The following is a 14,951-nucleotide window of genomic DNA, read 5'->3' as shown; positions in this document are numbered from 1 at the left end:
TCCCGGAATAAAACAGAATTAAAAATAAAAGAGTATTGGCTTGAAAATGCAGTAGTCAAGTTTAGTTTGAAACGAACGCCATGCAATTAATGACTCACTGAGAGGAAGCAAAAATAGTAAACTGGCAAGTTTGGCGTGGGACTGCTCTAGAGTTAAGGGCTTCTTACACAGAACTGAAATGTGTTATTTGGGGGGTGGGAACAAAGGTGACAGGAAAAAAAAGCAGGGGAGATTGGCTGGAGTTCCTTTGCAAACTAGCTACTAGGCAATGCTGCTATAACCCTACGAAAGCAGCCAGCTGTGGTGTAAGACATACCTCATTAGTAGTTAGCTTGTCCTGGGGTGTCTGTGGGGACATGGTGGGTGTCGGCTGGCTGGAGGATGGGGAGGAGGAGGTGGAGGAAGTGGAGGAGGAATGGCTTTGCTGTAAGAGATCTGGCAAGAGGTGAATGCGACCGGCAAAGCCATTGCTCTCATGATGGCTGGCACGCTTTTTGTCAACTGTACTCTGCAGAAAAAACAGGCACACTTGTCTTGCTCAAGTGCTGCTTAAAGGTCTATATCCCTAACAACCTCTCTCCTTCTCTCCCTCGCTCGCTTCCTACCTTTTTACATTTATTTATTTATTTATTTATTTAAAAAAATAAGCTCATAATCCATGCCTTGATGCCTGGATGGAAAGGGAAAGTGGGCAGAGCTACTAGAATTCAGCAAATTCCCAGCTCTTCTGGCAAGCAAAAGCTTAGTTCGTGTGGTTGACTTGCACAGCCAGTTCCACTAATTAATAGAAGAATAACTGCGCTGGTAAGTCTTCCACCACAATGCGGACAAGCACATTTTTGGGGATGGGGGGAGGATTTCTTGCCCTATTGTTTTGTTTAAAACTAACTTAAATCCTATACAGATACGAGCTTGGACTGTCTGGTGAATGCCTTCAGCTAACTATCTAAAACAATAAGCATGAAATCTTAATTTTCAAACCAGAGGGCTCAATTAAGAAATTGGCATTCAGTTGTGAAATTCAGAAATGCGATTACTGAGGAAACTCCTATAAGCTAGCACGCTCATTAACACACAAGCTCATTTAAAAGCAGGGAATCATTATCTTTCAGAGGCACAAGAATGCAGTATTTTCAGAATCAAAGGCAACAACACAGCGCTCTAGCTCTGTCCACATTCTCTGCTCGCCACCTGTTCCGCTTCTCCATTCCCCCACACTAACTGTTGCAGGAATTTGTATGTACGTGTGTGTGTATGTTATCTGGATGGTCTGTATGCCCTCAACTACAGGTTCAAAACAATTAAAAAAAAACCCTGAATGCTCCCCCCCCCAGCCTCCCTCCCAGCCCCGCTCCTGAGAGCCACATTTGGTTCTATGGTAAAACTAAACGAAGTTCTTGCTCCACACACCTGCAGCTTTTCTACCCTTCTCTCCCACAGATTTTGAGGTACACTGCATGGTGCTGCCATGGGTGTCACTGGAAAGCATGCAAAACAGTAGCAAGGGGTGAAGGGCTACTCTCCTCTTTGCATGCATCAAACATCTTGCTCATCTGAAATTCACTACAGCTGTGTCTTGATAATACGAACAACAAATATAATGTAGAAACAGCATGGGTGAATGAGCGAGTGGGTTAATGAGCACAGAAAAGGTGCAGCACTGCACAGGGAAGGAAAAGCAATACCTGTCGGACAATTAAGGTGCCCTCCTTAGAAGGAGTCAAGGCAGGTTCACTCTCCACATCGTCATGGACGATCATGGTTTTCACTGACTCTGTTTCACCATTGCTCAAGTTCAATGTTGACCTATTTGCCGGACAAGAAATAACTGGAGTGAGATAACAGCATTTGTGCCCTAGCTTTCACTGCTCTGCACCAAGGCACACTCAAAATTAATTTATATTGTGATCGGAGTGGAATATTTACATAACCTGCCTAGAAAGGCTTCTCTATTTAAAAAAAAAAAAAAAGAAAGTCAGTCAGGAGTTTGTTAAACACCACTTCTTGTTTTATAACAAATCAAAGGGAGAAGGGGGAAAGGACATAATTTATAGAAGTCTACTTTTTGAAAAGATTACCCTCAGTGTTTGAAAATGTGAACACACAAGGCTGCTGTGTCTTGCTTATAGATTGTTGTAAGCTGAAAGAACTAACATACAAGCCAAAATACCCAACGTCCTTTTCCTTCAGCCCCCTAAGAGGGAAAACAGAAGCAAAACACAGAAGAACTAACACAGCTCGGACATCGTCTGGTCCAGAAGTAGATTCATCTGCTCCTTCTTGTTCCATATCATCATCTTCCTCATCTGTCGTCCCTGACTCCTCACTTGAGGATGAATAATCCGTCACTTTATGTGGAGGTCGCACATCCTCCACTGCTCGCAATTCCTTTGCCAATGCAGTTAAATCCTGACAGGAGAGGGAGGCAAAAAATGATGTTGCAACGAAGAGAGTAGAGAGTTTGCAAGACAATCCCATTGGATTAGTGCCCGAGTTTGTTCACTTGTCCACTGCTGTGTTTCCATAGCCCCAGCAGTATTGTTTCCTTTGATTTATTAATTCCTGATAGTTACCAAAACTCACTTTCTGATAAATTAAAGCACTGAAAGACTCAACCTAAGGAGGCCTTGCTATATTATAGAAAAGTGTGTATACTCTGAATCCAAACTATCCTGACTATGACTTCAGTTTATCCCATTATACCATCTGAAGGACGTACACAAGCACCCGGGCCCACTCTCACACAATGGTTGACTGTTGCAGTTCATTTTCCTAAACTTTGCAGGTTAATAGCGTCCACCACAAGAAATCTAGGCAGCAAGGCAGCAGAAAGATCCTAAGACTTATTGAGGCACCCAAGGCACAGTGACAGAGAGCTGATCTCCTCGACACCTTTTGATCCATTTCCAGTTCCATGGATCCGCGCTAAGGAGTTCACCTGAGAAGTCAGATTCATTAGCACCAGCTCAGTCACACACGACTGTCAAACAGTATGGGACATAAGCTGCTTTTCTGTCTGCAGCTTGGACTGTGGGCAAACCAGGTTTGCAGTCAGTGCAATCTGCTCTCAATTGTGTAGCTATGCTTTATTTAGCTGAATACAGTTTATGGCAAATACATCACACGTTACACTATCAGAAGTGAAGGACCAACCTCTATGTTTCTTTAAGAAAGCAGCTTTAACTGACAGATTTGGGTGCTAGTGCAGTATCATAGTGGCAAGAGAAAAAAAAGTTTTAAGGAAAGTTGGAAATGCTGTGAAAACCCACTGTGATCCCCCAGATACAACTGGACATAGAGCTGTAATCAACTGTAACAGCAGTCAGATAAAGAAAACGTCAGAAATCTTTCACAGAAAATAGCAACAATTTAAGGTCTTACCACTTCTCCCTGCACCATTCAGCCCAGCATTGGCACATTCAGGTCAAATGCATGATCATTGGTCCAGCCCCAGGAAGGAAGCACAGGATTGAAAGAGAGAAAGGCAAAGGTTAGCAAGGAAGAAGACCAGAAAGCAGAAATCAATTCCAGAAGCAGAGCAAATTCTAATGTTTAAAGTACTGTGATGTGTGCAGGCAATTGCAGAGCCCCGGACATGCTGCTGGGCCCACAGATACAAACTCCAACCCAAGCTGAAGTTCACCCCCAATGGCATCATGAATGGAAGCTCACACTGTACTTCTTGTGGGCCTACCTGAAAGAGAGGGGGAGACAGGGGAAAGTGGATGCAACTTACAGCAGGCTTGATAGGTCTGAAGACTTCCTTTTTCTCTTCAGGCTTTTTAGGTGCACTTTCATGACGCTGCGATGGTGAACCCTCTGATTTGGATGATGCTGCATGTGTCAAGACCCCGAAAGGAACACAGAAAAAACAGATTAAGCAGGGAGCTAAAATATGTTTTCTTACTTCACTTTGGAGCGGGGAAGAGAGGTGAGAAGGCTATCAGGCGGTAGCTGACAGCAAGATATAAGTTTCACTGGTTCACTATTACATTGTCCCTGAAGAACTATACAAAAAAACATCATAAGCTGTGATCTGTATAGGTGCAGCTGACCCTATAACTGAAGCCAAAGTAAACTGTCACACAGTTGTAAATCAAAGAGGGTAACTCAAGTGCAGCCACAAGCTGGAAAACTGGCACCAGCATCCAACGTACCCCAGCTGAGACCTATCCATAGCAGTCTGCACCCCTCAGCAACCACCGAGGTGATGCCACAAGCATCAAAAGGTGCCCTTGCACATAGGAGGAAGGGAGCTATGAGAGCACGGAGACTGGGATGTTTGCACATGGGAAAATGCAGCAGGGACTGCACGTGAATCAGAGAACACTGAAATACTTTCATGACAACTTCTGCACCCACTGTCTTTCCCAAGCAAGGACATACAGCCAAGGGGGCTACTGGAAGCTAACCCACCTTTGATACTGCATTCTCAAAGGTCTTTCCCAGTGAGGGTTATCGTCCTTCATTATCGAGTGTTGCATGACTCAATACATTTATAAACACAACATTACAAAGGGTCAGGGAAGGACTTACATCTCATCCGGAACCGCTCTCCAGACCCGCTCTGAGAGCCGGGGTGGGAACCAGGCTGTGAGCCGGAGTTGCTTGAACCTGAAGAACTGCCACTGCCCGGTCTTGGTACGAGCTTCTCCACCCTTTCCCACAGCAGACGAGGCTCTATATTGCTGTATCAGGGGAGGGAGGAAAGTCTTTGTCACGCACTTCAGTTTCAGATTCCCGTTTCTAAACTCAAACATCTCTCTTCCTCAGTGTTTTGCTAATAATTCTTCTGAAAGAGTACTTAACACTGAGCTGAGGGCATCAGTGATGCTTCACAACCCAAGCAGTGGCTCCCTTTGAAATACCTATTACCCTATTTAGGATGGTTTAAAAAAAAAAGTTTATGTGGGTGTAAGCTATTCTTTTTATTTGGAACTGGCTACCTGTCATTCTTACATATCTCATCTAAAGTGGACGGTTCTCTCAGCCAGCATGCAGCAGGTTTGAAATTGGCTCAGAAGTACCCTGGCCACCCAAGCACAAGCCAAAAAGCCAGCATTGCCTGTCCCTCTCAGAATACCCTCACCCCTGTCCTGTGAGTTAATTCTGGGGTGGCCTGTCCACGGTGCTCTGCTGAGCTCTGGAGGCAGCCCCTTCCTCTCGCCCTTCCTGACCTCAGATGCTCTGTGTCACAGCTCATAGATGCTTCTCCCCCTCTTAAAGTCTGGTTCTGAGAGGCCAGAAAGTTTCCGAGATCTCTTCACTTTAAATGTTACAGACACTTCTGCTGCCAGTAATCCCCACAGTACGCCCAAGATGACCTGTTGCACCAAAAGGCAAGATGTTCATGAATGGCCACATTTTTTCAGTAATCTTAAGGATATTTTGAAATTATTGCAAAAGTTACAGGACAGGCAACTCAAAGGAGGAGAGGGAAGAAGAAATTTTGCCAGTGTTTGTTGGCACGTGTGCTACACCAAGGGAAATTAATATTAATCACTACTGAAAAGGGATCCAAATTCATCCTCCTTTCACGTCCAACGGACAATGCCAAAAGCTCTCTGGAAATGCCTGGCTTCCCATGAGCCTTTTCCTTCCAATGCAAGAAAGGCGAGGACATGTAGGCTTACAAACCTCGTGGAGTTTCTTTGACCTGCTTGGTTATTTTGCTGCCCACTACCCTGCAGTGGAGAATCACGGCGGGACAGGACTGGTGATCGGGATGTTGTTCTCACAGGTACCTTGGGGGAAAAAAGGTTGTGTTAAACCCATGAAGAGGAGAGAGAGAAGAGGAAGATTAAACCTCTCCTGCTACAGAATATATTCTTAAGATTTTAACAACACTTAATTCTAAGTCCAAGCTAGCATCAACGACCAAAAGCAATAAACAAACACCCACAAAACCAAGAGGCTTAGTTGGGATGCTGTTCAGATTTTGAAGAGAACTCAAAATTTAGTCTTAACATTAACTAGTGTTTAATAGTTACCACACGAACACATACACACCCCGCTACACTCCAACTACGGAGACATTTAAAAAGATTATGGCATTTTGACTGAAGCAGGGGAGGCACAAAGCAATTTGCTGGAACAGCATGAGAATTAGGAGAGTAAGCTCAGGGGAACCAAACAAATGCCCGGGAATGGATCAGCAGAAGGCAAAGACTGGTGGGGGAGCAGGAATATATTCAGAAGCAGCAAATCCCCGTGGATGGGAGTGGGGGGGTGGGAGGGGGAGAGGAGGAGGAAGTATATTGAATGTTTCCTTTTTGTTCAGTTCCATCTCAATTTTAAATATGTGTATGATTCATAGTTTGGGTTGCTAACAGATGAAGAGGAAAATTAACTCTGAGCAATAACATCAAGGATATTTTAAATTCTTTCCTGAATATGGTAATGATTTGTTAACTTTGCATAATAAATTGTCTCTCTGAAATAGCGGCATTCTATAAATACTTGCCAATTTTATATGATGCTTCAATATTGTACTTAAGGTTGATTATCATTAACCCGTTGACTGAACACCTACATTATGATCTGCCTTCTAAAATACTGTTACCAATGCTGGCACAAGGGCACGGTCTTCCCAGTGCCCAGGGTATCACATCCTTAAAAAAATAATAATTAATAATAAAAAAAAATAGCACACATCTGTCTTTCTACTCCTTACCCTTGGAGGCACCTCGTCACTGTCTGATCTAGCCCAAGCCTTTTGGGTGGGGTCGGGTACCTCCGACTTAGAGTCAGAACTCTGATTTAGCACTTCACTGCGTGAAGGTGGATATGGGTCCTGGGAACGAAGATGGTGATGAGCAAATTTGGGAGAAGGGTCACTGAAGGAATGGGATCGCGAGACAGGGGAAACATTGTTCTTGAGAGATGCCAGATGGGACCACTGTACCTTACAAGAAAACAAAACATAAAACATTCAATGCGCTCAGTATAACTGGCTTTCCAATTAACACAGAATAAAGGCAGGTGGGGCGGGCAGAGACAAATTGGTTATGGCATTAGGTAAGCGTGGGGTGGAATCAATGCACTTAAAAGCAAGGCAAGCGCCCAAAGAACGTAACAGACTGAAAATACAGCACATACGCATTTTTTGTGAGATACGCTCTCCACATACACATACACTGGTGCCCAGAAGAAAAGGGGACCTAATATTTGCACCGTGAACCTGAGTCCAAAGGCCACTCAAGACAGAAGCCGCCTTCCGTTCCCCAGTCTTCAGTGGGCTTTGGTCAGGTCTCATGGCGGCACTGGTGGGCTGGGAAATTTGAAGCAGATATCCAATTGAAGAAATGTACAAAATTAAAGAACGCTGTAAAATGTGCAAACCGACAGACATTTACGTTACCTAATAAACTTAGGAACTAGATACGGTTCCAAACTTTTGGAGAAAGACCATAACACAAAAGCCTTTATTCCTTTACAGTCATTGCAATATATATAAAAAAACCATAATATATATTGTATATAGTATACATATGTACAATGCATATTATACTTACACCATATATGTACCATATACTGTACATATATACATATTTATACACAAACTAAGCACACACATACACACACACGTATTCAAATACATATACTAAGAAGGCACAACAGTGACTCCAGAGTTAAAACACCGTTGGGTTTTCCATTGAAATCCATATTGACCCTTCAGCCTACTCCCTCCTTGTGCATAAACCTGCATTTCAGAGTTAATTTCTGAAACTAAGGAGGAGGAAAGGTCATAACTGAGGAACATGCTGTTTTCACACCTAATAATTATGCAAAGCTTTGCTTTCAACCCCAGTTTCAGTAGGCTGGTTGTATTTGTTTTTATATGATTATTATTTCCTCAATTTTAATACACACAGCTGTTGAAGAGCCTGATTATCTTTAATATGAGTGGAAGACCCAGACTTTAAAAGTAACTGGCACAGAGAGCATGAAGATACAAGTCCAATATTTTGAAATAGTCATAGAGGTTTGAATAAAAGCCAGGAATTAATGAGTAAGAGATGAAGTTCTGTCCTGATTTCTCCCACTCTCCCGTCTGTTCAAATTCTCCTGTTGCCCAAAAGAGTTGCAATACCTAGTCACAATCAGGGACAGTTTTAGCTTGCACTGTCATCAACAGACTTAATTTGGGAGAAGAAAATTCTGCATGGAAACACAGGAACTGAATGCAGAAGTGTTTAATTTAGCATATCTAAATCGCTCAGAATTTATGGGCTATGTCTAAGTTTTAGACAAAGGTTACTTTTTATTCATGCTGTAATTCCTATCAGATACAGATACCAAGATCTGGAGGTTCTTCATTAGAAAACAACAGAATGACGGCAGCCACGCAGCTCAATGCTTTCAACCTCTTTTTGATTTTCCAGGGGTGGCACAGAGCTCTATTTAGCAACTGTAAGCCTACTGACAACAAACTTGCTTTTCTTAGTCATGTTTTGTAAATCTCTTTGAAGCAGTGCTCATACTATTAAAAACCACTTGTTTAGTTAGCTTTTTCCGCAAGAATTTAAAAAACCAAGCAAGCTTACTTCTTTCCTGAGCATCCTTTTTGGTAGTAAGTGTCTTGCACAGATCAAATTCTGAATTATAAAAGCGTATTGCATCTGTCACCAGTGTTTAGCCCACCGTTCCACTCTTGCACAGATAATAACAGAATGCAAGAATTCTAACCTAGCTCTAATATTAAAAAAAAGACAACAAACCCACCACCAAAACCACAAATCCATCAGTTTATCAATAAAATAAGCAAAAATAGACAAAGAGCAAATCTACTGAATAAGCTGCTTTGTGTAACAATGCCACCCTTTACATAAGACTTTCTAAATGCCAAGATCTGCAAATTTGAAGGAAACATGTTGGGACTTCTGCATTTCCTCCAGGCTCTTTTCCTGGGCACTTACCTGGGGCTCCATTGGCCTCTGCAGGGCAGGCTGAGCAGGTTCTGAGTTTCCATTGGAAAAGGACTCTGATCTTGAAGGCACTGGTGGCTCCAACACTTTGCCCATCTGCTTAGACTGTGCTTCAGGGGAGCCCTGATTAGTTTTTCTAAATCTCTCCTCCACCTAAGCCAAAATAAATGGAGGTTAAGCCTGGAGTCAAGAAAAACAATTACAGTAGAAATATGAAGGTGAGTACCACCTTTCCTTTACCATAAAGAATCCAAAGACATTTGGGGCTTGGCAGGATTTTTTCCCTACCGCTTTCACCAGCACAGTAAAACACAGAGTGAACTACACCAAAGTGGCAAGTATGCCAGTATGGAAAATCCATACTAGGAAGAGAGGATGCAGCAGGCAGTAAGATGTGAAGTGATATGATGAAAGACCATTATGGGGCTTCTTTCTGCCTAGGCTAGTTACTATGCATCAGTATTTTCCTCACAGACAATAAAAAGGATATATGAAAACAGAAACAAATTTACAATATAAAAGTACATTTCCCATTGCTATTCCTTACTGTAGTTACCCACTTTACTCAATGTTATTTGATTACCTGCTTTCCTGTGCTTGTCTCTTTGGCAATGCAAGAAGAGATAGGATATGCTTCTCTACCCAGTAATACTGCAGGCTCTTCAGCTTTAGGTACGGAATTGTAGGACTGGTCATCCTCTCTTTTATCAGATAGTCCCAACACGACCTCACAGGCTGCAGAGAACAGCCCCAGCAACTTGTTTCTGGTTCTCAGGGAGGTGCAGAAGCGATCATACACTAACCTCGAGAGCTTGTTGAGGAGAAGACTAAGTCAGAAAGTGCTCAGTCCTCAAAAGAACACCAAGCGAGGTCACCATGCAGAAACATCGCCTCTTCCAAGGCCCCAGCATTGCGAACAAAGCGAGAGGTACGAAGGGCAAAAGATGGAGGGAGGCTCCAGGCAGAAAGGAAATATCCTCCCATTTCCTAAGACAGCCCATTGCTGGAATCAGGGCAGCATGTGCATTTCTGCCAGGGGAGCTGCCTCTGAGGAACGCTAAACTCCCAGCACTTTATCAAAGCGTCAAAGAAAGATCAAACTGGCAGCTTGGGCTGATGTCCTTTGTTGAGATTCTGCTCACAAGATTTGCTTTAACCCTTGTGCCTGGAGCACAAAACCAGTATTGGGGTGGTTTCCTAATTATTCCCTGGCAATGATGGTCGGGAGAGACTGGCTGTTCATATACCCATGTCAGAAGACAGAGGCAAGTCTCCAGGACTCCTTAGCTGGGCTGCTTTACAAACCCAACATGCCTGTGCTTTCCAAAATTTGAGGACAGTAACAGTTTGCTTATGGGAACAAGCAGACAAGCTTCTGCCAGGTCTACACAAAATACACCATGTCTTGGGAAACACAACAATAATGGAGGCAAGCATCTTCACCATACAATCATTTTTACCACCGTGTTCAACTTCACAGAGCCATCCTTTAAAGTTTAAAAAACAGGCCAGACTCCTTGTTATGAATAGAATGAGGAAAAGCCACAAGTCTTTCTGTCTGAAGGAACAGGCTTTCATGTCTCTAGCTGTAGATGATAGGAGGTTTCCTCCATGAAGCACACAAACTGCACAAGCCACATGTCCTTAAAACCAGGCAAGAAGTGGGAAGGAGGTAGCCAGTGCATCCCTGGATAGAAACAGGCCCTGTTCCAGTCATCTGAGTGTCTGGACCAGAAAACAGTATTAAGCCTCATTTCTTGCTCTAATCTCCCCCCCTGTTTCCCAGAGCCAATCTTAGAAGCCCGTTTTCTTATATTCTCATTGGCACTGGAATGGAGAAAAAAACCCTAATCCCAGGAAAGTTAGCCCACTTTGGCTTATCATCCTGATGGTCAGCATCTCCGTAGATGGAGGCTTTCTCTTGAGAGCAGTATACCTGAAAGTATGAGGCACAGAATACTCGCTCTCCAACTCCAATGTCAAGAATGACATTAGAGTTAATGCCTGCTTTTAAGATTAACTGGTTGCTCCCACTGCCAGGCACCAAGATATTATGGCTATACTTCTACCACATGTACAAAGCAATCTCAGGGAAGATCTGATTACTAACACAATTTTTCTGTGCCTTCACTTTACTCCTTCTAGCTAGAGCAATCACAAAAGAAAAAGACCACGACAGAAAAATAGCTGAGTCGGTGGTTCTGCTAAAGGATGTAACACTTTGAATCTTCAGGAGTTTCTCTCCTTTTCAACTCTGAAAGGAAAATGGGAGATGAGGAACAGAGACGATTCTGCATCCCTCCAAAGCTAGCCTTCACGTTGGACAGGAGTGCTGGACCAGCACTGTGCTTTCACCGAGGCGGGCCAGTAACAAGGACAGGAGGGCTGGTTCCGTGCCTGCACCACCACATACTGGACAAGTCTGAACTTCTTGCAGGAGAGAGAGACGTACCAGATACTTCAGTCACCAAGAGGAATGGATGAGATAGCACAAACATGGTTTATGAAGAACTTGGACAATAGCATCTGCAAGAAAATGAGTCTGTGCTCACCGAGCCCAAACAGCAATACTTCAAAGGCAATGAAGCGCTACTGGACGAAGGTGGACTGAAAGCTATTTTATCATGTTCTACAGCCCCAAGGATTTTTTTGTTCTTGTTCCAAAATCTATTTACCTAGTTCCCACATGCTGGTGATGAATGCCATTAAAAGCTTTGACCAGTATTGCCCAGTCTAGTGGTTTGTGGGCAGTACGGTACTCAAGGGAAACATAAGAAGAAGACCGCTGAAAGAGAGCCAAGTATACATCAGAGGCAATTACTTGCTTAGCAATGTTACCCGTGGACCAGTGAAGACAGGGGGCCACTCTCTGAAACAAACAGAACTCTGATGACTTCAGATCGACTTGTGAGTGCCCAAAGTCCAAGAAGGCAGCACCACAGAATTTCGTAAGAACAGGATGTGATCTCAGAAGAGAATACTTAACACTTCAAAAATTAAACTAATGAAATTCAGGTCTGTGTTCATGAGAAGGCCATTTCCAAGAGCATGGGCACCAAATGTGTAAACAGGTGCTGTATGCAAGCATCCCTCATAGGTTCGTGCTTTTCAGTTGCCTCCCAATCTCCAATCACCAGTACTTGCTAGAGACACAGATCACCAACTGCACCAATGCTTCCTACGAAAACATATCTGATGAAGTGCAGATGATATTAACTTCGTGATATGATGCTTTCAAAATCAGGTCCCCTCAGTCTGCAGCCTCCCCAAATTTCTTTCTACCCTTTATATATCAAAACTCCAAACTCCAATGATTGCAGCAGAAGTACTCAGAAGTATCCCTCGGGTTTGGAAACCAGCGGCCCACTTTTTAAAATATCCTGTCGCTTATGAGTGTACTATAGCAGAATCACAGTCACGATGAAGCCAACAGGTAGGGGCAGGGGAGCAGGTAGCAGATTCCTGCCCACAACCAGGACTTACCTCACGCGCTCTTTCAGCAGGCTCATAGTGGGATTTTGGCTCAGGGGTATGATAGCTTTGTTTATTTCTTTCTTGCTGCTGCTGCTGCTGTTGCTGTTGCTGCTGCTGCTGCCGCCTGTGATCATGCTGCAGCGACAGGAGGTAGGCTTGCTCCTGCTGCAACTGGCGCTGGAGTCGCTCTGCCTGTCGGTGTTCCTCCATCTCTCGCCATCTGTATTCCTTTGGGAGAACGCGTGAGTAATTCAAGGCATGACATTGACTGTATGGTGGATATGTCCCTATCCATCCCATTAAAAATGCACCTTTCTGGTTGTTGTTGCCTTTTTTTTTTTTTTTTTTGGTTTATTTCATTGTTAAAATGTAACCAAGAGCTAAGTTAGACCACTATGGCATGTGTCTCGTGTTGGGAAAGTTGAGAGTGTACTGCTAAGCTTGACGTGATTGGAGAGTTATGTCAAAACTGATTTTTATTAAAGGAAAAAAAAAAGTTATTTATACTAAATCCAGTGTAAAGTTCATAAAACAAAGATTTAGACCAACACTAGGCCATTGTATCCTGGGGTGGATTTACATATCATGTGTGCTTTTGATCTGCAACATAAGCACTCTAGTTCGTCACTGAATGCCAAGGTCTGTTCAGAAACTCGACCACCACACCAGAACTGTTCCACTTTAACATAAAGCCTCCTCTTACTGCCCAGAAAGCAGTGTGACCATACATCACTTCTCATATGTGCCTGTCAGCCCACGACGCTAGCATAAATGGCCTTTTAATCAAGCTCCTTTGTTGTCACACTGTCAGTGCAGCTGTGCCCGACTGAGGGAAGCCTAGGACTGACCGGATAAATGGATCCTATAGCTACTGAACAAAACAGATACAGTGCTTTACCAGTAACATGGCCTGCTCCTGGAGCAGCTGCTGCTGTAGAATTTCCAAGTGCCGCTGCTCCTCTTCTAGCTGTCGCCTGATATACTCCTGTCACATAGAAATTACCCAGCAATAAATTTATTCAAAAGGAATGCATCAGAACCCCCTGGGTGGAACACCACACGCTACTTCCCCAGTTCAGCTTTAACGAGAAACGCACTTCAGGATGGATTAGTGCCTGCAGAACAATTTAGGAAGCCCTGCCTCCTGAGCATCAGATTTTGGCCCGTTCCATTCTGAAATTTGGACTCCTGCAAATGTTGCCGGCACGGGCCAGAGCTTGTTTACGTATTTTGGAAGTGGTTTCAAGAAGCAGCAAAATGCACTTGAAGGTTTTGGAAAGTTAAAACACAGCAAGTCTGACTCAACACAGCCAACACAAAGTCACATGCAAGTTGTATTAAACATTAGTTTGTTGCACTGGTGCGATGAACTGTTAGCAACAGCTAGAGCCAGGCTTAGTGTAGGCAGACCTGGAGCAAGCTCCCCCGGAGGGGCTCTGCCAAGTGCAGTTGGGACCTGCCCTGCCATCTCCCCTGCCGCCCTCACCAGAAGCTTCTCCTGAGCAGACACTGCCAGCCTTGCTGAATTATGCGATGGTTATGACACAAACAAACATCCACCAGGAAACAGATATTAGACCAAACTCGCTTGCTTTTGTGATCTAGCCACCTCTTCACCTGCAGCCTCAACAGGTCGAGAGGTTTACCCGCTGCTTCACCTGACCCCCTAGAAGAACTCAAACTCTGAAGCACCGAACCCAAGCTGGTAACATCCTATCATGCAATTAATGGAAGTATGTAACATGTGCATGCGCACACACACAAGCACACGCACACATTTACAGTGTATGCATAAGGAAATTAATGGATCAGTGATACAGTGATGGGAGCTATAGAAAGTCTTGTGACAGACTGATGAGATACATTATACTATCGTTACGCACGTTGGCTGAGCCATAGTTTGGGTTAACAAAAATTCTAAGAGGGGGCACGTCTTTTCTTCTTAAAAAAAAAAAAAAATTCAGAGTGGTTCAGCTTGGCCACATCAGTTAACCATTTGTCATTATTGGCACTGTGCGTAACTAGCATTTCAACAGTTTAAAAAGCAGCTGGGGGAATACCCGGTGTCTGCCCAAAAGCAAATTGCTGTGCTGTAATTAGAGATCTTCCATATATTTATTCCCATTGGTTAGTCTTCTCTCCTTTTGATTCAAAAATCCTTGAAATATATACAAATGCAGTAAAATTCCCCAGTAACGTGATCATCAATCATCTCAAATATAGTGACTTTACATCAGAAAAAAATTAAGGTGTATCAGACCAAAACCAGCATTCCTGAAGTTGATGGCAAATTTACAATCAGCCTGTAGGACAGTAGCTTTGGCCCTTTATTTGGGATCAGTATTTTGCAGTACATGCACAGTAATTATTACCCTGATTATCACCCTGATTAAAATTTTTAAAGGATTTTAAAACATGCAGTTTTCATGCATAAATACAGCAGCTGAATTTCACAGTTTAAAAGGTTTCTCACCTGTACTTTCAATGTATTAATGGCACACAACTTAAGATATACTTGCTGCCTGAACTGACATACGTTATTAGAGATGA

The 14,951-nt window shown here is 43.4% G+C and overlaps 1 protein-coding gene across 10 annotated transcripts in view; it reads right to left on the bottom strand.

Annotated features, from left to right (window-relative positions):
• Nucleotides 1-14,951, bottom strand: part of MAP4K4 (mitogen-activated protein kinase kinase kinase kinase 4) — a 162,760-nt gene that overhangs the window by 21,919 nt on the left and 125,890 nt on the right. For 2 of the 10 annotated variants that reach the window (XM_075135979.1, XM_075135985.1), the window contains exons 14-23: nucleotides 13,300-13,386; nucleotides 12,411-12,629; nucleotides 8,919-9,080; nucleotides 6,674-6,904; nucleotides 5,638-5,744; nucleotides 4,537-4,688; nucleotides 3,737-3,834; nucleotides 2,234-2,409; nucleotides 1,686-1,806; nucleotides 317-508 (exon numbers count right to left, since the gene is read on the bottom strand). In XM_075135979.1, the coding sequence (XP_074992080.1) occupies nucleotides 317-508; nucleotides 1,686-1,806; nucleotides 2,234-2,409; nucleotides 3,737-3,834; nucleotides 4,537-4,688; nucleotides 5,638-5,744; nucleotides 6,674-6,904; nucleotides 8,919-9,080; nucleotides 12,411-12,629; nucleotides 13,300-13,386 (1,545 nt within the window). The remainder of the gene's footprint in view (nucleotides 1-316; nucleotides 509-1,685; nucleotides 1,807-2,233; nucleotides 2,410-3,736; nucleotides 3,835-4,536; nucleotides 4,689-5,637; nucleotides 5,745-6,673; nucleotides 6,905-8,918; nucleotides 9,081-12,410; nucleotides 12,630-13,299; nucleotides 13,387-14,951) is intronic. The other 8 variants (XM_075135996.1, XM_075136000.1, XM_075135987.1 and 5 more) reach the window with 7 other exon arrangements.

Source organism: Calonectris borealis, chromosome 1 (assembly GCF_964195595.1).
Source record: "Calonectris borealis chromosome 1, bCalBor7.hap1.2, whole genome shotgun sequence".
NCBI classification, from domain to species: domain Eukaryota; kingdom Metazoa; phylum Chordata; class Aves; order Procellariiformes; family Procellariidae; genus Calonectris; species Calonectris borealis.
Note: the sequence above shows the minus strand (reverse complement) of the source record. Positions and strands in the feature narration are given on the sequence as shown.